This window comes from Ostrinia furnacalis, unplaced genomic scaffold (assembly GCF_004193835.3).
Source record: "Ostrinia furnacalis isolate ACB-3 unplaced genomic scaffold, ASM419383v2 OfSCF4492, whole genome shotgun sequence".
Classification (NCBI taxonomy): domain Eukaryota; kingdom Metazoa; phylum Arthropoda; class Insecta; order Lepidoptera; family Crambidae; genus Ostrinia; species Ostrinia furnacalis.
The window spans coordinates 1-22,837 of record NW_021134731.1 but is presented as its reverse complement, the minus strand read 5'-3'; the positions used below and the strand labels follow the sequence as shown (position 1 = coordinate 22,837).

Here is a 22,837-nt window from a genome sequence, read left to right as displayed (position 1 = left end):
TCTATATTCGTAGTCACTGGTATGGAATAAGTCTTCATACCTAGTCACTGGGATGAAAAGTCTTGTAACTAGGATGCAAATAGCCTACAGTCTAGTCACCAGGATGGGATCAGTCAGTATGTCTAGTCACTAAAATCCAACTGCGACAGTAGTAAAGTACCTTCATCTGTTCCTATATAAGTGTAGCATATCTTTAGTCACCCACCTCTTGTCCTGCTGTTCCCTCAGCTGCAACTCCTTAGCATTGAGGTCCTGGAACTGCTTCTGTTCTTGCTTCTGCAGCATCTTGATCTCTCGTAGCTCCTGCTTCCGCAGCGCGTGGTCGTCCCATGTGCGACCGCTCTCTTCGTCGCCCCAGATCACCTGGAAGTTTGGAAGTTAATACAATGAACGAATGTAGACGTGTTTTATATGAATAAAAGAGTATTCACTGTAATTTATGTTTATTTCTAAGCACACGTATTACATGCCGACATTGGTCAAGAGGAAGAGGAAGTCCTGAATCCACAGACAATATAAACTTATGTCAAATGCCAAAGATATTATAAAGCATGTATCGAGTATACAACATCCCGCGCTTTAACATAATAATTAAAGTTAGAGCTATGTTCGGTTCGCGAGCGAATGTATATGATCATTAGTTAGTGAGCTGACACACAGGCGGATTGCAAGCGTTTTGAAAGCGACGTCCTCGCCGCAGACACGCGGCCTGTTCGCTGCGTCGCCGCTCCGCTTTAAAAACGCTTGTAATCCGCCAGTGTGACAAGGCCCTTAGGGTCGTTGACACCATCAACCAAATGACACAAATGACATACTTTTTAGACGCTGTCAAAACGCAACTCACCACCAAACCAACCAAATGACATACTTTTTTGGCGCTGTCAGAACGACATTCGCTTGCATACAAAATCTATGGGTTACTTTTTGACAGTTCAGTTAATAATGATTGGTAATATCGAAAACTTTATTTTAATTCTATGTCTCGCCAAGCGTAGCGGTAGAGCACCCCCTATGTATTGACGATTACTAAAATATATCTTGCAGTGGCTGAATCATCAACGTCATCATCTCAGTCACAGGACGTCCACTGCTGAACATAGGCCTCCCCCAATGATTTCCATAATGACCAGCTGTTAGCGGCATTCAGCGACCTCCTACAACTTTCATGAGGTCATCTGTCCACCTTGTGGATGGACGTCTCAGGCTGTGCCGGTATGTCACGGATAGTATTTCATTATACATATTTTTCAGCAGTAACCGTACCTTGGAAGTGGTGGTGGTGACGATGACGCCATCAATCTCGAACTTTCTCGTCCGTTTGCGCGTTTTCTTCTTGAGGTTGGCCATGTGGATGTCTTCCTTTGACCTGTAGACAGACAAATATAATCTTTCGTAATTTATGGAATTTAAAATCGTTTGTCTTGAAGACAAACCCACAATTTTAAACTACGTTTTTAAGCTACTGTAGCCAAGAAATGACTTGTCGAAAAGTATCACTACGCCATATAATTATGTAAAGCCCAATCTGTGAGCACGTAGAATTTTGTCCAATGACCCCTAGCTAGCCATCCTTATCGCTCGCGCGTAATTATATTGCTGTCGCGACTGTGCGACGGGCGCCCGCAGTGAGTGTGCGAGCGCGACAGCAACATAATTACGGGCGAGCGATAAGGATGGGTAGCTTGGGGTCATTGGACAAAATTCTACGTGCTCACGGACCAGACTATAGGTGGTTTACCGGTTGTTGTCTCTGCCTTAACCTTTTAACTGGTATTGAGATTTTTTCCAACCCGTTAATACCGCGTGGTAAGCTAAATATGCACAATGGTCAAGCGGCGGCAGGGATCGAACCCGCGTTCCTCGGATCACGAGTCGGCCAGTCCGACACCTTCACCGTTCGGCTATGACATGTCAGAGGGGCGCTACTATCAATACTGAAATATTAGTTCCGATTTTGCCACGTTGGACTACCATATAATTATGACATTTAGCCTAGGCGCAGACCACCGATTTTAGTTGGCCGATAAGTTGGGCCTGATTTTAATTTGTATGAAGAATCAACCAAATCGGTGTAATTTTGTCTTTCATACATGCCCCTACTGATTAACAGCCCGACTAAACTATCGGCCGACAAAAAATCGGTGGTCTGCGCCTAGGTTTACAGGAGGGCGCGATTTTGGGTTGACTGGGTTATTAGTTCCGATTTTAGCCACTCGACGTTTCAGAATCGTTTGACTATACCTCTGTATCCTGTTGACCGGCTGTCCTTCCTGCGTCTTCCGCCTCAGCACCACAGCTTCGCCGTTCTCGTGGATGTCCGTGCTGACTCTGCGAATAAGCACTCTATAAGCTGCTAGCTAAGACTACTTTTGCAGTGGCGCTTGATGATTGTGAGTGTTATTTAATTTTTAGCGTTAAGAGTCGCATCTCAAGTTTTTTTCAAGTTATTTATAATTTTCAAGATTGTGAGTGTGGTATGAATTAGTGTGTGTTAGAATGTTGATGCAATTTTCTGCCAAAAGAGTGCAGTAAAAGTGTAAACTTTTCTTTCAAAAGACTTTCAAAGCGTGATTACATTATTTGCAAAAATATATCGGTAATTTGAGTTTAGCATGAGTTAAGACCAATTTTAATAGTAAAAAAAAACAATATTTTTTACCACGACGAGAAAACTCTTGGCCTTTATCTCACTTGATGGCAAGTTATTTATAGGTTGGGTAAAGATGTTTTTTTATGCATTTTGCAGTCTAATGGGAACAAGGCTTAAGAGTAGTTAAGCAGTAGCTTAAGAGTAGTTAAGCAGTAGTCACTCTTTAAAGATACCTACACAGTAAGTGTAACCTGTATCCATTTGAGTGCTGATTTTGTCGAATAAATATTATTATTATTGTTCGGGATTTGTTTTAGCTCAATGTCGATGGCGTATCAGCACCTAAAGTCCTGTCACCGAGCAGATAGAAGTTCGTCCAATGACCCCAAGCTACCCATCCTTATCACTCGCGCGTAATTATATTGCTGTCGCGCTCGCACACTCACTACGGCCGCCCATCGCACAGTTGCGACTGCAATATAACGCGTGAGTGATAGCGGGGTAGCTTGGGGTCATTGGACGAAATTTTAACTGCTCGGCGACCGGACTTTAGATGCAATCCCTCTTAAGTGTTTCTTGAGGTATGTCTCACTAACCTGGTGCCTCCATTGAGCTCCCTGTCGCGGTCGTCGTGATCGTTGGCGGCCAGCGAGTCGGCGTCGTGGCGGCGCGACGACGACGACGCGACCGAACCGCTGTCGGACTGCGATCTTTTGAAGAAAGCCACGTCATATAACGGGTGCAAACATACATGAAATACCCTTCCAGCGCAGTCGGGTAAAAATTCTATCACGAAACTTATACAGAACTGCAGACTATAACTATACAAAAAAAAAAGAAAATTGTAATGTATAACTTTTTTCTGTAGGATTTTTTGCATCTTTTTGTCCGCGTGACATGAGTACAGTAACATCTTTCTCTTTGATACGTTTATAAAGAGAAAAAGAGTGATGAAATAATAAATCTTTACATTGAAATAAACTTAGTTTTATTTTATGAAATCAAATCAAATTTCTTTATTTGCGTAATTCCAGGTACATAAGTACAAACAAATAAACAATAGAAACGCGCACACCGTGACCATAGACCGGAGAGAGTAGAGATGTGCATAGACAACACAAAACGAGTTGCGTTCACACTTCATCAGAGACATTACTGTCACAGGGAAAAAAGTCACCAGTGAGCGCGGTTTTCAAGGAAAGGTCCCGAAGAAAAATATGTTTATTAACACGTAGGAAAAACGCAATATTTGATTTACGCCGCATCCCTGGTAGACCTTTAGCTTAATTTTTTTTGTTGTGTTTATTACTGTATCTCATGTTGATAGCCCAAAAAATAAATAAAAGCAGTCTTATTACGGAGTATGTGCGATTTTACAGTGTGTCATATGTCACCATTATGTGACTTATCATTTAGAACCCACCTCTCAAAGCTGTCTGGACTGAGCCGCGTGGCGATCGGCGGCGGCGCGGCCGGCTCGCCTACAGTCACAACGGAAACGTGCGATGTGTCCTGCAGACAGACAAAAAAATCGAACTCTATTAATGTGTGGTGTCTTACCTCAAAGACTAGTTAGTAGCGGCCGAAAGTTTAGTCAGGCTGTTAATCAGTATGAACACGTATAAAAATGCGCACATTACACCGATTTAGTATCGGCAGATTCCTCATACAAATGAACAGCCGACTAAAGACTAAACTATCGGGCGACAGATTCTATGTAGTTAGCGAGGTGTCTAATTGTTAAAAATCTCAACGTTAAAATATCGGTAATCTATCTTTAGCCAATGAGAATCTATCAAAAGTAATGTCAATATCATTCTACAAACGTCAGATTAGGGTGACGCGCGCTTTTAGGATGAGATAGCGCAGCGCAGACAGCGTATACAGATACAAATCTTTGCGGACTATTCTCACCTCTCGTTCCCACCAATGTAACTCCTGTGTAGCCAGGATCTAGCTTGACAGCCAATAAAAAAAAACCAACCAGTGAAGGTAAAGTTTGTCCCGGGGGAAAGTTACGCCCGTTTTCACCATCAATCTCTAATTTTTAAGTGACCCCTATGACAACAAAATTCCTGTTATTTGTTACTATAGGGGTCACTTAAAAATTAGGGATTGATGGTGAAAACGGGCATTAAACTGTCATTGGATCCGCAGCGAAATTAAACAGAAGAACATAGGAGTTTGCTTGTGTTAATGGCCTCAACTCTCGTTGAGCGACCTATAACATAGATAGAATGATCTATGTTCTAAAGATGCAAGTATACTCACCAAGTTGAGCTGATTGTGCTGACTGTCGTCGAAGACCCCGGAGTCTCCAGCCGCTCCTGGGCTCAGGATTAGGACTTCGCTGCTGTCCAGGCGGCGGCCGCGGGTCTTCTCTGTTGAGGAGAAACAAGTTTGTTATTTAGTACTCAATATTTTATTGCATCTATTATGTACTTAAAATTAGAACATTATGGGCCCTGTAGGGCACGGCATAGGAGAAAGGAGGACCACCCTAGATCAACCGAAAAATGTATTAGAAGTTAGAGCCTAAAAATTTATCATTTAGATACTCACTTAAAGCATAATAGTGTTTGGAAATTAAAATTTCTTTAAGTTTTTTTACGAATGTTGGTTCTTTGGGTGTATTTTTTATCGAAACTGGAAGCTTATTGAAATTGATACTATATTTATTTGAGAAGTATCGCGAGGAGACATTGTTTAACTGCTGCAATAATCCTAACAAAGCGTTAGAACGTTGCAAAAAGGAACAAGATTCTAGCACACTAACGCGCTGTCAAACAACGGGACTTGTTGGGACGGGAACGTGTAGCCAGGATCTACAGCTTGAATGCCAATAACCCAACCAGTGAAGGTCAAGTTTGTCCCGGGGGAAAGTTAAACTGTAATTGGACCCGCAACGAAATTAATCAGAAGAACGTAGGAGTTCGAAGTTAAAGTTCAACTTCCCTCCGTTGCGGAGCTCCGCTGTCAAACAGGACATTTTATTGATTTTACGCGATAAGCCCATACGTTTCTCGTCGGTGCGTATTCTAGCCTGGCAGAACCGGTGATGATGATAATGACTCGGCCACGAATGATATCCAGTAAGTCCAGGAACGAAGGTGCGAAGCGAATCATTGGTGCTGGTGATGATGAGACAGCAGCAGACAGTGTATTGTTTTAAACTTTCATGGTCACTATCATAATTATTATTACTGACGGGATTTTGAGTTTCCGATATTTCGGCACTGTTGCAAGCGCCATGGTCACCGAGTAACAGAGGAAACTTGCAGGTGAGATTAAGGTACATGGACCATGGTAGCAATTCCGTCAGTAATAATAATTATGAGCAGCAGACAGTGAATTCCAGTCTCTAGCTGATGATGATGACTCACCGGAGTAATCATGACTGGTGTCCAGCGAGTCCAGTGAGGAAGGCGCGAAGCAGTCGTCGTCTGAGCTTGAAGCGGCTACTATGACATTCGTCTGCGATGGGCGGCGTAGTTGATATCGTGACGTATCAGATGACTTGCGAGTCCACAAGCGCCATTTGCCACGCACGAACACTTGCGCATAAAGACACTAGCGCAAACAGTATAGTGCGTAAGTGTCTTTTCGCGCAAACATTCATTGGCGCTAATGTCTAATGCAAGTGTCCGTGCGCGAAAATGGTTTTTCGCGTTGAAGATTCGCTCAAGAATCTTTCGCACTTGTAGATTCGCACAATTATTGTCTTTCGCGCAAGTGTACCAGGACCGGTGATGATGATGATAACTCAGACATGACTTGTGCGGTTTGCCTTTAGCACAAGTGTCTTTACGCATGTCTTTTACGCAAGTTTCTTTTGCGCAAGGGTGTTTCGCGCAAGTGTCCGTGCAAATGGCCTTACGCGCTTGTAAATTCGCTCAAATATACCAGTTATGATGATGATGATGACTCACCGGAGTAGTCGTGACTGGTGTCCAACGAGTCCAGTGAGGAAGGCGCGAAGCAATCATCGTCTGAACTTGAAGCGGCTACTATGACCACTTCGTCAGCGATAGGCGGCGTCGTTGATATCGTGACGTATCAGGTCACTTGCGCGAGTCCACAAGATCGAAAAGCCATTTGCGCGAAAAGACAGCGCTAAAAATACACTGAGCGGATTCGTCAAATCTAAATGTAGTTCGTGCTTATGTTTTTCGCACAAGTGTCTTTGGCGCAAGTGTCTTTGGCGCAAGTGCTTTTAGCGCAAGTGTCTTTGGCGCAGTTTCTCTGGCGCAAGTGTCTTTAGCGCAAGTGCCTTTGGCGCAAGTTCCTCTGGCGCAAGTGTCTTTAGCGCAAGTGCCTTTGGCGCAAGTGTCTTTAGCGCAAGTGCCCTTGGAAGTGTCTTTTGCGCAAGGGTTATTGCGCGCAAATGGTTTTCCGCGCTTATAGATTCGCTCAAGTATACCAGAACAGTTGATGACTTACCGGAGTAGTCGTGACTGGTAATCCAACTAGGAACGACGGTGCGAAGTAGTTTCATCGGAGCTGGTGATGATGAGACAGCAACAGACAGTGAATTCCAGTCTCTAGCTGATAATGATGACTTACCGGAGTAATCATGACTGGTGTCCAACGAATCCAGTGAGGAAGGCGCGAAGCAATCATCGTCTGAACTTGAGGCAGCACCCACTATGACCACTTCGTCAGCGATGGGCGGCGTCGTTGATATCGTGACGGCGTTGGGCGGCAACTGTAAAATAATGTACAGTCAGAAAATAATGATTTGGTAACAAAGAATCATTGGACCTGCAACGAAACGAAGGCTATCGTATTTGCCCTCACCAGTTGGCGCCACTATAGAGCAAGGTGCTGTCGTCAGTGTGTCCAACTAAATACTTTTAACAGACAGCCTGGTGGATTATCTTCTGCTAATGAAGGCACGCTGTCTTCATCAGAAAGACAATCCCAAGATATGCTGACTAGTGACACTAGTGTCTAAAACAGTGGCGCCAATTGGTGAGCGCTGAAGCGTTAAGACTTCCATTGCACTCACCATGATGGCACCACTGTAGCGTAAGGTTCTGTCACTCGCTAAGACAACCAACTGGCGAGCGATGAAACGGCAGGAGGACTATCGCATTTGCTCTCACTAGGATGGTGCCAAGTAAATACATAACAGAGGTCTGGGTGGATTGTCTTTAAAGTCCGGTCGCCGAGCACGTACAATTTCGTCCAATGACCGTAATTATACTGCTGTCGCGACTGTTCGACGGACGGCTGCAGTGAGTATGCGAGCGTGACAGCAATATAATTACGCGCGAGCGATAAGGATGGGTAGCTTGGGGTCATTGGACGAAATTCTAACGTGCTCGGCGACCGGACTTTACTACTGACCATGCCTGTAAAGTAACTAACCTGTGCAGCGGTGGTGAGCACCGGCGGATGCGTGGTGGTGACGGTGACGAGCCCGGCGGGCGCGGCGGCGAGCGAGTTGGGCTCCACCACCACCAGCGCCGGCACCACCACCACGTTGGTGGCTGCCACCGCTACGGCTACGGTCGGCTCGGGCGGCTTGGGCTGCGGCGGCTGGAGATATGAGAGAATATTTATTTATTTAAGTACTAGCTGACCCGGCGAACTTTGTTCCGCCTTAATGGCAATAAATAAGCAGACTTTTTTTTATTTCGAACGGGATAAAAAGTATCCTATGTCCTTCTCCTGGCTCTAAACTACCTCCCTGACAATTTTCAGCTAAATCGGTTCAGCAGTTTAAACTGCCTGTACTGAAAAAAAAATGTACTACGCGAGTGTGGCAAGTGACGTCATAATTTAGTAAGGATTCAAAAATGGTATAACACTTGGTAAATTTTTGCTGTAATTGTCTACAATTTTTGGTTTTTTGGAAATAATTACCCGTGCGCGCGCGCCTTTACTACCTGCTCTGCCTGCACTTGTACTTGGTAACAGGGATAATAAGGATATGAAGTTTCGGTTATGGATACGGTTACGGATATTAGAATAATATTATACCGGTTTCGGTTACGGTCACGGATATGAAATCATTTCAGATTATCCGAAAGTCTCGGATAATTTCGGTTACGGAATTATTAGAATTTCAAAAATGTAGGTATAATACAAATAGCAAGATGTTGCGTGAGCGTGACCCACATAGCTACTTTATGTACCAACTAAGACGACACCTATGTATGATAAAGGTAAAACAGGCTGGCATATTAGATGGTGCCAGCGAATGCCAGACAAGTTGGTAACAAATATTAAGATTTAAGGTACAATTCCAAGACGGGCCGCAGACCGCAAACTGCAACCGCAAACTGCAAAACTATGAAATCGGCAGCGCGGCATTGCAGCTGCGGCGTGTATACTGCAGATTTCATAGAGTTTTGCAGTTTGGCGTTTATCCGAAACTATCCGTAACTTTTGAATCAGTTTCGGTTACGGTTATGGTCATTTTTTTATTTCGGATATCCGATAGTTTCGGTTACGGTTACGGATATCCATAACATCCCTGCTTGGTAAGATGGCCCTCTCCGTCCCCCTCATACCTTTTAAAATGGCTTCTCCACCTCACTTAAGCCAGAAACTTGAATTTTGGGCACATTAGAATAATATTTTTAACCAAGGTAGATAAAGTTAAAAACGGGATTATTTCCAATAAACAAAAATCGTCGACAATTACAGCAAGATTTTACAAAGTGTTATACCATTTTGGAATCCTTACTAAATGCGCCAAATTATGACCTCACTTGCCACACTCGCGTAATACATTTTTTTTTCAGTACACGCAGTTTAAACTAGGCAAAATTTTTATTTTGAAATTTTTTTTGGAAATAATGTATTTTTTTCATCCAAGCTGGAGCAGCTGGTTTTGTAATTTTGATAACAATTTAGATAAGCATTATTCAGGGTTACATAACAAAAAAAAAATTTGGAAAAAGTGAAGATTTGTGGCAACACGAGCGAAAGGACCGTCACCTGGAGTAGAATTTTTTGATTTTTTTTAAATGCCTATTATTTTTAAAATATGACACATAGATTTTTTTTTATATTTTTCTGATAACCAGCACACCTTGCCTCAACACCCAGTTCCGGCTTGACGTTACATTACGGGACACCCTGTATATAGATGTTTATATCCGTTGTCTAGTACTCATAGTACAAGCTTTGCTTAGTTTGGGACTAGAAGCGCAGTGTAAAAAATGTCCAAGGATATTTATTTATTTAGATCACCAAGGTTACACTACCGTCTGTTGATTTTTCAATCGTCGGATAACTTTTATCTGAAGAACAAGTTTGGCATTGGCACATTGACAGTTTCGGTATGGGAAATATGTCAAAATGACAAGTTTATTCTTCAGTTAAAAGATGTCTTGACGATCGAAAAATCAGCCCTAATAAAAAATCATCTATAATTCAAGCAAATACTACGGACCGGATAAAAGTTGTCAATATTATTATTTGTACAATAATAAATAAATAAAATAACTCAAACTATTTCTGACAACAATTTCACGCGGGTAAAACTGCGGGGAAAGTTAATGGAAAGATAAATTCTTATTGCCACATGAGGGAAACAAAATCGTATGTAGACGAATGTTCAGGGAAGTAATCGCTCATACACTAAGCCAGATAATATGGAAACGGCATAAAAATACTTATAAATAACTATACAACTCACCGTTACAGGCCTAATCTCAACCGAACTCATCGGCGATCTTCTCTTCTCCCATTTGTGTATCCTATCCTCCACTTCACTTCTATCCACTTCTATACTGATCCTCTCTTTCGCTTCCACAGAGCTGGACCTCGAATTCTTTTCTATTCTATTGACTGCAGCATTAACTTTCACAGTTTCCACTTGATCAGTCGAAATGGAACGGTTTTCTAATCGGCCTATTATTTCTACATTCGTCCTATCTAATTCCAGGGAGCTTCTGGAGTTTCTTTCTATCCTATTCACTTCTGACAACACCCTGTCTTCAGTAGAACTCGATCTGGAGAACTTTCCTTTGTCGTTTGTGTCTGTAATGGTTACTTCTGTCTTCTTTTCGATCCTAATTTCTTCTTTGCTCTCTTCTTTTCTGTTTTCTTGCCTGCTCTCTTCTCTTCTATTCTCTTTCCTGCTCTCTTCTGTTCTTCTGTCGTCTTTCTCAGTCCTGTGGGGTTCCGTTTTGTCTACTTCTGTTTGTTTCTCGGGCGCGACTGGTTCAGGCGTTATTCTAATTTCTTGCTTTGGTCTCTCTTTCTCTTTTTCTACTTCTGTTTCTTTTTTGTCTGTCTTTTTGTCTTCCACGGCTTTCTCTGCTTCTCGACACACCTGGAAATATACAGATTATTGACATCAACCTTTTTATCATAAATGTGACGCGCTGTGACAAGGGGAGGGAGTCAAAAAGTCATGGAATTCGTGTCACATTGAGGCCTTATTTTATATGTGACTTACCTGGATGACAATCTGTTTGTCCTGCATAAGCGGTTAGCTACCACCATCTTACCCAAGTCCGTCACCATAACAAAAATGTTAGTAGCATTGTGTTCCGGCAGTTGGAGGTAAGATAGCCAGTTCTGTGGTTGAAGATTCCGGCTGAAGCTCTTCCACTTTCGGTCTAACCATCAAGGTGAGATGCAGGTCAAGAACTTCCTTCATCATCATCATTTCAGCCATAGGACACAGGCCTCCCCCAATGATTTCCATGTTAAGATAAGATAAGAAGATAAGAAGCGTTTATTTGCCAGAATACAGGTTATAAGGTTCTTACAAAAATTTTTTAGTACAAGTATTCAACCTGCATTCAGGTGTGCAAATACATTTTGTCAAGTACTCATAGTACAAGGTAGGTAATAAAGTCAGTAGGATCACTCTTTATCAACATTACATTCAATTATATCATTACATTGTGGACGTCATTTGGCTGAAACGAACGATATCATTACATTACTTTAGTCAATTTATTATTTACCTACATTTACATTGTCATATTTTTATAATCCATAAATTCATTCACGCTGTAAAAACAGGCTGTTGACAGGTTGGTAGCGGCCTGCATCCAGCACCTTCCTGCTACCTTTATGAGGTCGTTCCACCTGATCACCTAGTGAGTGGACGTCCTTCGTTGCGCTTTCCAGTACATGGCCTCCACTCCAGAACCTTGCTGCCCCATCGGCCGTCAGTTCTGCGTACTATGTGCCCTGCCCATTGCCACTTCAGCTTGTCAGCGACTTTAGTTCGTTTACGGATCTCCTCATTACTTCGTGTTTCACTGACCTTGCTCTGCACAAGCGCTGGCTTCAAGAGCACCGCTCTTGGATGGTGGTGGATGGTGGGTCTAAGATACCACGTCACTTAGCTTGATGTGCCTTCATCTTTGATACTCCACGGTTGGGGATCGCTGTAGAAATAACTGGGGGAGGCCTATGTTCAGCAGTGGACGTCCTGTGGCTGAAATGATGATGAAGGAAGCTCTTGGCCTGCATCTCACTTTAATGGAAAGTGGAAGAGCTTCAGCCGGAATCCTCAACCACAGAGGAACTGGCTATCTTACCGCCAACTGCCGGAACGCAATGCTGCTAACATCATTGTTGTTATGGCGACCGTCTTGGCCGGCTTTGGATGTCCTATGGCTGAAATGTCACTAACCTGGTCGACAATCTGTTTGCCCTGCACAAGCGCTGGTTGCGCGGGCTGTGGAGGCGGGGGCGCCGGCTGCTTCTTGGGGGCGGCTGCGACAGGGGGGGCGGCTGCGACGGGGGCAGGTGGGGCAGCGGGGGCAGGAGGGACGGGGGCAGGCGGGCGGGCGGCGGGCGAGGCGGGCGGCGTCGCCGACGGCGGCGGCGGGGCGGGGCCCTTCTCTTTTTTTGGTGCCTGGAAACAAAATGTAACGTTATTAAGGCACGTTGGTATTTTTAATCGACCTGCAATACCTCTTCCTTTTTTCGGATGGCCGGTTACAGACGTGTGCGTACTGTGTAGCGCGTAATTACAGAACGTCAATACTCTCCTCTCTCGGTGATGGTACGATAATAATATAATTATTTTTGACATGTCAAAACATGGTAATGTGCGACATAGGTAACGTTATTTGAAGCCGAAAGTAGCCGATTGTCTTTTTCCAAAGGAGATGTACTAACAATAGATATGTTACAGTCAAAAAATTATTTTTATTTTTTATGTGAATTTTAATTAATTTGAATTTATTATTATAATTTTTTTTTGCCCCTGCAAAATGTCAACTGTCAAGATGATATTAAGTGGGTGCCCTCTTTGGCAACATTTTTTTTTCCTCTTTTCTCTCCATTGTTTATGTACTTTTATTAGTTGTCAAATAAATATTTTTTCTTTCTTTCAAAACTCATAATCGGTCAGAACTCATATTGACCGAGGGTATCAGTTAAGGCTAGGATTTACCGCCTCGATGCCGTGCATTTGTTTACCTCAGCCCCCGCACACCTCGCACTGACACTCGCGCTGACACTCGCGCGACGCGTTGACGCCACAGTGTAAAAACAAGCCGTAAGTTGGATGACGGTTTACGTAATCTTNGCGAAGGTATTTAAAAAAATGTATGCTCAATGTCATTAACAATATGGTGTAATTTAGCCTGTCTCAAGAGTCAAGCACCATTTTGTTGACAAACGTCAGTGATCGGCACTGCGCCGAAGCTATAGGGCTGACTTCGGTAAAATGATGTGACGTGAGGTGCCAAACTGCGGAAAATGGCGGAGGAAATACATGATTTATGAATAATATTAACTACTTATTTACCTCTCAGTGTCTTGAGGCAACTTAAAAAAGTACATTCTGTGTTTTTATTATTATTTAGGCAGTTAAATACTGCACAATATTTAGTACACCATTTTCTTTATTTTCTTCCATCATACACAAGAATACGCGTGCGTGAATGAATGTTCGCTCGTATGTGAGGCCTTGTCGAATAGTATCCTGTAGGTGGGCCATCGTGCGTGTTTTGTTTTCGATGTAAACTCGCGGAGATGAACAGGCCTGGTTATACCTACAGTATAGACAATGTCAGCGAGACATTAGATTTGTATGCTCTGTCAATGTCAACCCTCCCCTGCCACTCTCATACCTCAGGTACTGATTCAGTTAAGTGCTATACCTATATATCATTAGGGTTCATGGTAGTGCTTCTAAATTGATCCAAGAACACCCATCGCAGGCAAATAACCCAGGCAAATGGCTAATGTTAAAAATTAAGTTAAAAGCTACAATTCCCAATATTGAAAGTCCTAAACAAACTCATTTTATGTAGGAACGAAATTTCCCGATCCTACGTCTCACTTACTCAGCCAATATGACGAAAAAAACTAGAGACATAATTATTTTTATGTATGAACAACTTTAGCCTAACGTACCTTGCTGATTTTGAAGTGTACCTATTTTCACAATCATTTGTACTATTTACATTTTTAATCTCCCCTGTTTCAAGACTGTGTAAGTCATATAATAATCTCAGCGCTGATGTTAATTTGTTTGGCACAAATATTTCTAAATTCCGTCGTCAGATTAACCAAATAACCTAACTTAATTAATTAGCTAACTATTGTCAATCTTGGCACTCACTAGCCGCCTTGTGGTTGCTCGTTGCTTTGCAATTCAGTTTTTAGACTAAGTACTTACTTTCTTTGAAAGGTTTGGTNTGGTTTTATTTTGGAAAATGTACTATGTATCATGATTGAAAATTCTTAGCTTTCTCCAGTAATACTGATATTATTATACTGTGACTCGCCACCCGCCAGACAGAGGCGATTTTGTCAAAAATATTGACAAGTCGCGAACTGTCACAGGAATAAAACTGACACGCGTCCGTCCTCCGTAAGCGCCACCGCGCGACTGATTAAGATTGTCCAAGCCGTCATGGCCGATTTTTTCACATTTTTTCATCATAGTAACTAAATAAGACGCAATAACAAAAGTTTGAAAAGTTGTCGACCTAGAAAATACAAAGTCCTATCTATTAGTATATATTTTAAGTGTAAAATGTTAAAAATGAATATATGAGAGTAAAACAAAAAAGCCGTCGACGTACTTCTTTGGGATTTTTTTTTATCGGACAAACTATGCAATATCGTGTTTTGGAAAAGTTGTCGCCCTAGTTAAAGACATTAACTTACTCGTACAATTTTTTGTTTGTTAAAACATCTTTTCATTTAGAAGCTATCTGCAAACAAAATCGGTCAAATATCGACAATTTGGGAAATCATGGCCTTAAAACCACTTTTGACTGTTATTTGCAGTCAAAAGTGGTTTTGACCGATTATGAGTTTTGACTGTAGTCTGTAACAGATACATAGATGTTTTGGGAGTTGTAGGCAAGTGGACGATGTACTCACGGGCGCTTTCCTGTCAGCGGGCTGCGACTCGTCGTCGCGCGGACGCTTGGCGGGCGCGGCCGGCGCGGGCGGCGACGGCGGCGCTTCCGGCACTGAATACACACAAAACACCGGTAAAGTACACTTATAAACAGGGATGTTTCCTGGGTAAAAAAGCAAGAGTTTTAATTAGTCCGTCAGTTAGCTTATCAAAAAATACTCGACACGTATTTTTCACTTTTTAAAACTAATGAAAATGTTAAGAGATAAAGCGTGCCAAAGTTCTAAAGAAAAGGCCCGTGACGTCAGTGAGTGCGTAAAAGTGCTGCACTTTGTGACGTCGCGCGGAACTTCAACGCACTATAACTTTGTAATTATTTGTTTGATTGACAATTAAAAATATACGTATCCAATATTTTTTTATATTAAAATTGACAGACTAAAAATTGTTTTTTAGGAAACTAGCCTTTTAGCGGTCCGCCACAGCTTTGCATGGGTAGATATAGGTATTTAACAAAAAAAAAATGTGACGTCAAAATTTTTTGTTATAAGCCATTGAAATTTAGGCGAGCTGTGCTGAGGTCCCTTACAGCGGCAGAAAATACCTAATTAGTCACTGTGTTTCTATTTGTAAGTTTTTAAATTTGCAACTGTCCACATTGCATGCCGTGGCAGCCTTTAATTAAGACAACACTCAGTTCTAAGCACTTTTAGTTATAGTAATTGTATGCGTGTTTGTCTTGTTGGTTGTCCTAATAAATATAATAAAATAAAAAATACCATATGTTAATAAGAAAAAATATTGGATTCTAATGGTAAAATAGTTTTTCAAATCGTTAGTATCAGAGCCTATTCAATACAAACATACAAATCTTTCTTTTTTGTATTCAGTACTAGCTTTCCGCCCGCGGCTTCGCTGCGTGAAATTTTGTCTGTCACAGAAAAACTTTATCGCGCTAGTCCCTGTTTCAAAAACCGGGATAAAAACTATCATATGTCCTTTCCCGGGACTCAAACTATCTCTGCCAAATTTAAATAAGGATTTAATAAAGAACACTCACTCTTGACGTCCGGCGTGTCCGCGGACCGGACAGACGTCGAGTCATCTTCCATCTCCATATGCATCTGAGAGCTGCGATGTTCCTGTATACAAACACACAGTTAAATCATCATCATCAAGCTGTAGATCCTGGCTACACAGGAGTTGCAGAGGGTCTAAAATTTCTTTTAGATTTAGGCGACTTAGCAGCGCGACAAACGCACGACAGACTTTCTGGCGATAATTTCATACTATATGACAGCGGAAGGCTAAGAACTCACGGCGCGATTTTCACCCGCGCCCGCGGCGGTTGTGGAATTGCGGTTTTATTTCAAAACTCACGGGAGCGGTCATTTGCGCGGTTATTCTAAGAACTCACGGCGCGATTTTAATACGTGCCGCGTTGCTGGTACAAAATGGTCGCCCGGCGATCGGGCGGTTTTCGCGCGGACGAAAACCGACGAGCCGGACCCGATTACAACTGCGCCCGCAGCGGGCGAAAACCGGGTCATGAGTTTTGCATTAGGATACAATTATCTATAGGCCAAATAAAATGAAAACTAAAAGTAATGTGCACTAACTCAACTAACATAATATAAGGAAAAATTGTTACTAATCCCTACTAACTATGGATGAAAGTCTGAAATAAATTATTTATTACTAGGTTTCAGCCCGCGGCTTCGCCCGCGTGGAATTTTGTCTGTCACAGAAAAACAATATCGCACGCGTATTTGCTCACCGTTTAGACCTACCCTGGACTACGACAAACATTTTAAAACCAAAATCAGCTCAATCGGCCCAGCCGTTCTCGAGTGTTAATCAGACTAACGAACATCAATTCATTTTTATTTATACAGTGTGTCCGGGCTTGTAGTGATCAAACTTTAAGGGCGTAATCTATGGACAATTTTATCGATGAAAATACTTCAAATTTGGGGCTTGACCCATTTCTCGCAAAATTACGAGGATTTAAGTTTTTAATTTTTAGTTTTCACCTCTTCCTTCAAAAACAAGTGAAAGCGTGGGTAGCTTAACACTAATAAGCAAAAATTTTATATCATGCGATAGCCAATAAAATTATCTATTAGCAGAAGTAGAAAACAGATACAAGTTTCATACATTTTAAGGGAGTAAGAATGGATTTAATTAGAAAAAAACATGACTTTTTTCACTTCTTTTTCAGTTATTTTCCAACACAAGAAAAACCAGGTCGTTAAGGTATGTTTTATTTGCATTGTATTATTAGTATTTGAGCTATTCTACAAAACGAATGTAAATTTATTAGTCTACGTCTATTAGTTTCGACGTAATTGTTGAACAAAGATACCCCTTCCCAGCGGTTTCCATAGTAATCGGAATAGGTTGTGTGATTCTTTCAGGCAGTGCATTTTCGCATGTCGCGTGCGCTATGGAAACCGCTGGGAAGGGGTATCTTTGTTCAACAATTACGTCGAAACTAATAGACGTAGACTAATAAATTTACATTCGTTTTGTAGAATAGCTCAAATACTAATAATACAATGCAAATAAAACATACCTTAACGACCTGGTTTTTCTTGTGTTGGAAAATAACTGAAAAAGAAGTGAAAAAAGTCATGTTTTTTTCTAATTAAATCCATTCTTACTCCCTTAAAATGTATGAAACTTGTATCTGTTTTCTACTTCTGCTAATAGATAATTTTATTGGCTATCGCATGATATAAAATTTTTGCTTATTAGTGTTAAGCTACCCACGCTTTCACTTGTTTTTGAAGGAAGAGGTGAAAACTAAAAATTAAAAACTTAAATCCTCGTAATTTTGCGAGAAATGGGTCAAGCCCCAAATTTGAAGTATTTTCATCGATAAAATTGTCCATAGATTACGCCCTTAAAGTTTGATCACTACAAGCCCGGACACACTGTATAGATTAGTTTTTACATAAGTATCTGCATTGTACAGAAGCTGCGGGCCCGGAACCGCCGCGGGCGCGGGTGAAAATCGCGCCATGAGTTCTTAGCCGAATGCGGATGCATGGCTTCACATTATAAAAACGCCGCTGCCGCGCTGCTGTCGCGCTTCTGACGCCATAATGTGAAAGCGCTCTAACGTAGAATGGTCACTTCGCAAAATGGGCATTTCCATTCTAATATTATACCAACTAACTCTTCAGCCTTTATTTTAATACAGAAAAGTGCGCATTTAACGAAGTGCTCATTCTCCGTCAGACCCGTTGCAGCGGTGGGAACGAGAGGTGGGAATAGTCTTTTTTATCGTCATCATCAGCTTATAGAAAACACCTGCTGGACATGGTAGGATATTACAACTTTTTACAGTAAAAGAACTGTGCATTTTTGTACAATTTATGGTTTTAGTGGAATACAATTTACAAAATATAAAACAATACATTTACAATATATGCTGATAGCTTCTGCGAGTGGATTCACCACAATAATCGAGCGGCGGCGAGTTCGAACCAGCGTTCCTCGGATCTTGAGTCGGCCAGTCCAATACCTTCACCGTTCGACTATTGTTGCTTTTTGATACTGTTAATTATTAGTTAGTATGTTGGCGCAAGTACACAATGCGGAAAATGGACCGAGATGGAACTCGAGCCCGCACTGTAGTATGGACGACCCTTTTTTTTTAAGGGACGCGCGCTGGTAGCTTCAGGAGCTTTTCCAGCTTCACCGGGCAGAGTAGCGAGTACAGAAGGTACTCTAGCCGTTTGGCGATCGCCGGTGCGCGTGCGGTCCTTCGCAGACCGACGTTCGCGATCGGGCTGTATCGAGCGCATAAGGCGCCCGATCAGTGGCGAACCCAACTAGAGGGTTGCCCACCGCGGTGTTGGACCAAAGTCCAGCCTACGGCGGGCTCACTCCAGTGGGCCCGATCGAGGGGAATGGACGACGCACGGCGAAACTAGCCAAAGTGCGTGTTTACACGTCTCTATCAATTTCCCGCATGGTGTACTTGTGCCATATTGTGTGTGTGTGTGTGTGTGATACCTTCGACGCAGGCGGAGGCTCTCGCGGCTGCCGGTCCGGTTCGCAAGCAATGTAAATCAACACGTAACATTAACGAAAATCACTGCAGTCAACGTTCATGGTCATCATCATCATCATTCATCATCATTTCAGCCACAGGACATCCACTGCTGAACATAGGCCTCTCCCAATGACTTCCACATCGCACGGTTGATAGCTTCATCATCATCTAAGATGCTTGATGATGAATCTAGCTAAGCTAAGTGCTTGTGTTAAGACGAGTTCGAGAGCGAACCAGCGTTTCTCGAATCTCGAGTTAGCCAGTCCGAGACCATAAGGACTACATGAAATAATACAGGAGAATTCCCAGCAAGTTTTGGCTTCTGTTAATACAGGGTGGGTCAATTTTTTTTATAAAATCTTGATTTCTCGACAATGGTTCGAGCGAGGGACGCGCGAGTGATGGGAAACTGTGCAATCTTTAGTAAAAAAATACACATATAGTACGATGTCGTTTCATGTCTATAGTAGCTACAAAATAATGAAATTATACACAATTTCCCATCAATCACGCGTCCCTACCTTGAAGCATTTTCGAGAAATCAAGCGTTGCTATTGGCAAAAATTTTTGGCCCACTCTGTATAAATTTTTTTCTTGTCTGTTTAGTTAGAATCCCAGTTTTTTTAAAGCCTGTGGTTACCTTACGCCTCGGGTGGATTGGACCAAACAAAAGTAAATATTAATCTCAGAATAAATGGTCAGTTTTGACATATTTCCCATACTGAATCTGTCAATGTGTCAGTTATACCAGGAGTTATTCTCGGATAAAAGTGTGGTCGAATCGGGCCTAAGTGTTACCTTAAATACTAACCAATTCTCTGGTACTGTTCCTTGTTGGGGCGCCCCTTTCCCTTCCTCGATTTGGTCTATCCATGGTTAGTAAGCGTGCGGAAGCGGACACGTGGTATATGTTAGTTAGATAAATATGTACATATTATTAATATTTTAGTTAGATAATATAAATAAAAGCAGATTTTGTATGTTACAATAAAATTGATGAGACACAATTTTAAAATTTTATGAGAGAAAATATAAAACTTTTTGCTGACATTAATAAAAATAGAAATAAAATAACACGACATCAAAGGATAACTTAGTCCAACAGCGTTAGGTGACTGCGTTAAAACAATCCTAACACCAGCACCGACTTCCAAAGTTGAGCAACTCCGCGCGGTACTCCAGTAATATGTCTCGCAGCTCCTTCTGTGACGTCATATACGATCCCAAACCTAGCACCGACCTTCAAGTCGAATATTAATAAGACATCGATGAACTGTAAAACGAACTGCATCTCTACGTCAGTGTGACGTCACACAGTGTTAGTGCAAGAGAGAACAATATGATGAGCGGCTGCCTCATTTTCACATTTTATTGCACCGTCTGCATTGAGTATAAGTAGCTCCACCGTTCTCAGCTGTTCCTACGAGTAAAACATTAAAATCGCGTTAGGTGAAAGCGTTAAAACAATCACAACACCGACCTCTGAATCGTCGTCGAGCAGCTCTTCCTCGACAACCTCCGCGCGGTACTCGAGCAATAAGTCTCGCAGCGGCTTCGCGTCGAGAGCTCCTGAGACGAACGGATGCGCTAGTAGTTCTACCGCTGTCGGCCGCTTTTCTGGGTCCTGGGGAAGAGAGGAACAGTTGATTTATTTATGTTGGTTCATCATCATCAGGTAATGTAATCTTCAATGAAGAAAGTTGCAATGTTGGGCGATTAGGGTGATGTGAATAATCAAGACTTACTGGGCCTTATTACAAAAAAATTAAACCCGGGACGAACTCTTGTTTAAAATGACATTTCCATACTAAATGTCAATTTAAACCAGGGTTCAAACTGAGACTAACTTTTTGTAATAAGGGGGACTGTGATTTAGGCCCAGTCTCCGCCAAAGCGAAGAAGAAAGAAGATGTGTTTGAACAACCAATCGGATTTCGTTATTTCTAATCACCTCTTCGCTCATTTGTGGTTCTAAATCTGATTGGTTATCCAAACCCCGTTTATTGAAATCCTTGTACACTATGGGAAAAGCGAGTGTTATTCGTAGTGCTTAATACACTACAAGGTCGACACTCTACTTTACTAGTCATACACTGAAGAAGGCAGAGGGTAGTCTACCAGAGTAAATAGGACCATACTCACTTCTCACTCATTCCCAAGTGCCACCACATTGGCAATGAGGGCTATCGTTTTTATACTTAACAGTTGGCACCCCTGGCGATTGACAGGACCTTACTCTACAGTGGCGCCATCTTGATGAGTGCAAATGCGATAGTCCTCCTACCACTTTAGCGCTCACCAGTTGGTGCCACTGTCTTCGCTACTAGCAAGTGACAGGACCTTACTCTACAGTGGCGCTAATTGGTGAGCGCTAAAACGATAGCCCTCATTGGATGATTTGGCCTACCACGCTAGCCAGACGGTTGGAGAGGCCTGATATTCGCGTACTTGACGCCTCTTACGACTTCCATAGAAAGAGTGGGAGTCAGTGGGAGTCATTCTATATTCCTACGACGTAGGGCGGCTCGCTCTAGCTCGACGTAGGGCGGTGTAGGGCGGTTATCTTGACGAGCGCCTTGGCTATGAAGTCGTTGAAGTGCCGCGACCAGCGCGAGGGCGCGTCGAGGGCGGGCGGCTCNGCGGTGTAGGGCGGTTACCTTGACGAGCGCCTTGGCTATGAAGTCGCTGAAGTGGCGCGACCAGCGCGAGGGCCCGTCTTGGGCGGGCGGCTCGCTCTAGCTCGACGTAGGGCGGTGTAGGGCGGTTACCTTGACGAGCGCCTTGGCTATGAAGTCGTTGAAGTGGCGCGACCAGCGCGAGGGCGCGTCGAGGGCGGGCGGCTCGCTCTTCTGGATCTTGAGCAGCACTCGCATCGGCGTCATCTCGTGGTTGGGCGGCTCCATTTGCGCGAACTCGATTAATGTGATGCCTAGTGACCAGATGTCCACCTGCGAAATAAAATAATATTGATTACATATTTGGTGACTTATCAGCCGTTTGGTGTAATGGTCGCAGGTTTTAGGTTTTTTTCAAAACAATTGAGTTTGTGTTACGAGTGACTTCACCACAATAGCCAAGCGGCGGCAGGAATCGAACCCCCATTCTTCGGATCGGTGATCATAAGTCGGCCTGTCCGACACCTTCGCCTTTCAGCTATCGTCACGTTTTAACACGCTTTTATTAGGTCCACTTGTTTAGTCTTGGTGAACAATGCACTAGGATTCTTTGAAAATATTTACTCGGAGGATCCATTCACGGAGCTCGCTCTGCCACTTATTATACAGGGTGTTAGGTAAATGGGTATATGAGCCGACACTAGCCCATATTAACATAGTCATATAAATGGTATGGTGAAGTCAGAAAATTGATATCTTCATTTTAATTATTTTATTTTTCATACAAATCGATTTTATGAAATTTATTTTGTATGAAAATAAAAAAATTAAATGATGATATTAAATTTCTGACTTCACCATACCATTTATATGCCCATGTTAACATGGGCTAGTGTCGGCTCATATACCCATTTACCTAACACCCTGTATATTCACCATTAACCTCGTAAGACCGAAGAGTAAATTTTGTCGACTTCTAAGTATCGCCGGATGTGCTTTCAGAAGAACGAATAATTTGAAGTAGTAAACGCCGAGCACTTCGAGTAAAAAAATTTCTATGTTAGAGATTTTCTTTTGCATTCATATTTTCAGGGGCCGTATACAGGGTGTTGATTTCAATACTCGCCATATTTATTTAGGTGATATATTATGACTTACATAAACGCATTATCCACCAAAAAATAAATTACAAACGAAAGTGGAATTTTTAGCGAATATTTTCCGTGCAACATCAACTGTACTATGGCTCGCAATAATGCAATATA

At 42.4% G+C, this 22,837-nt stretch overlaps 1 protein-coding gene across 1 annotated transcript in view; it reads right to left on the bottom strand.

Annotated features, from left to right (window-relative positions):
- LOC114359576 (serine/threonine-protein kinase 10-like) overlaps positions 1-21,905 on the bottom strand; it is a gene marked incomplete at its 5' end in the record, with an annotated part of 37,263 nt that extends 15,358 nt beyond the window's left edge. Inside the window, 14 exons of the mRNA XM_028314019.1 lie at positions 206-363; positions 1,264-1,366; positions 2,242-2,328; positions 3,187-3,300; positions 4,014-4,102; positions 4,862-4,971; positions 7,154-7,295; positions 7,961-8,131; positions 10,242-10,880; positions 12,201-12,425; positions 14,915-15,006; positions 15,955-16,036; positions 20,438-20,581; positions 21,726-21,905. Coding sequence (XP_028169820.1) covers positions 206-363; positions 1,264-1,366; positions 2,242-2,328; positions 3,187-3,300; positions 4,014-4,102; positions 4,862-4,971; positions 7,154-7,295; positions 7,961-8,131; positions 10,242-10,880; positions 12,201-12,425; positions 14,915-15,006; positions 15,955-16,036; positions 20,438-20,581; positions 21,726-21,905 — 2,336 coding nt within the window. The remainder of the gene's footprint in view (positions 1-205; positions 364-1,263; positions 1,367-2,241; positions 2,329-3,186; positions 3,301-4,013; positions 4,103-4,861; positions 4,972-7,153; positions 7,296-7,960; positions 8,132-10,241; positions 10,881-12,200; positions 12,426-14,914; positions 15,007-15,954; positions 16,037-20,437; positions 20,582-21,725) is intronic.
- Between the last annotated feature and the right edge of the window lie 932 nt (positions 21,906-22,837).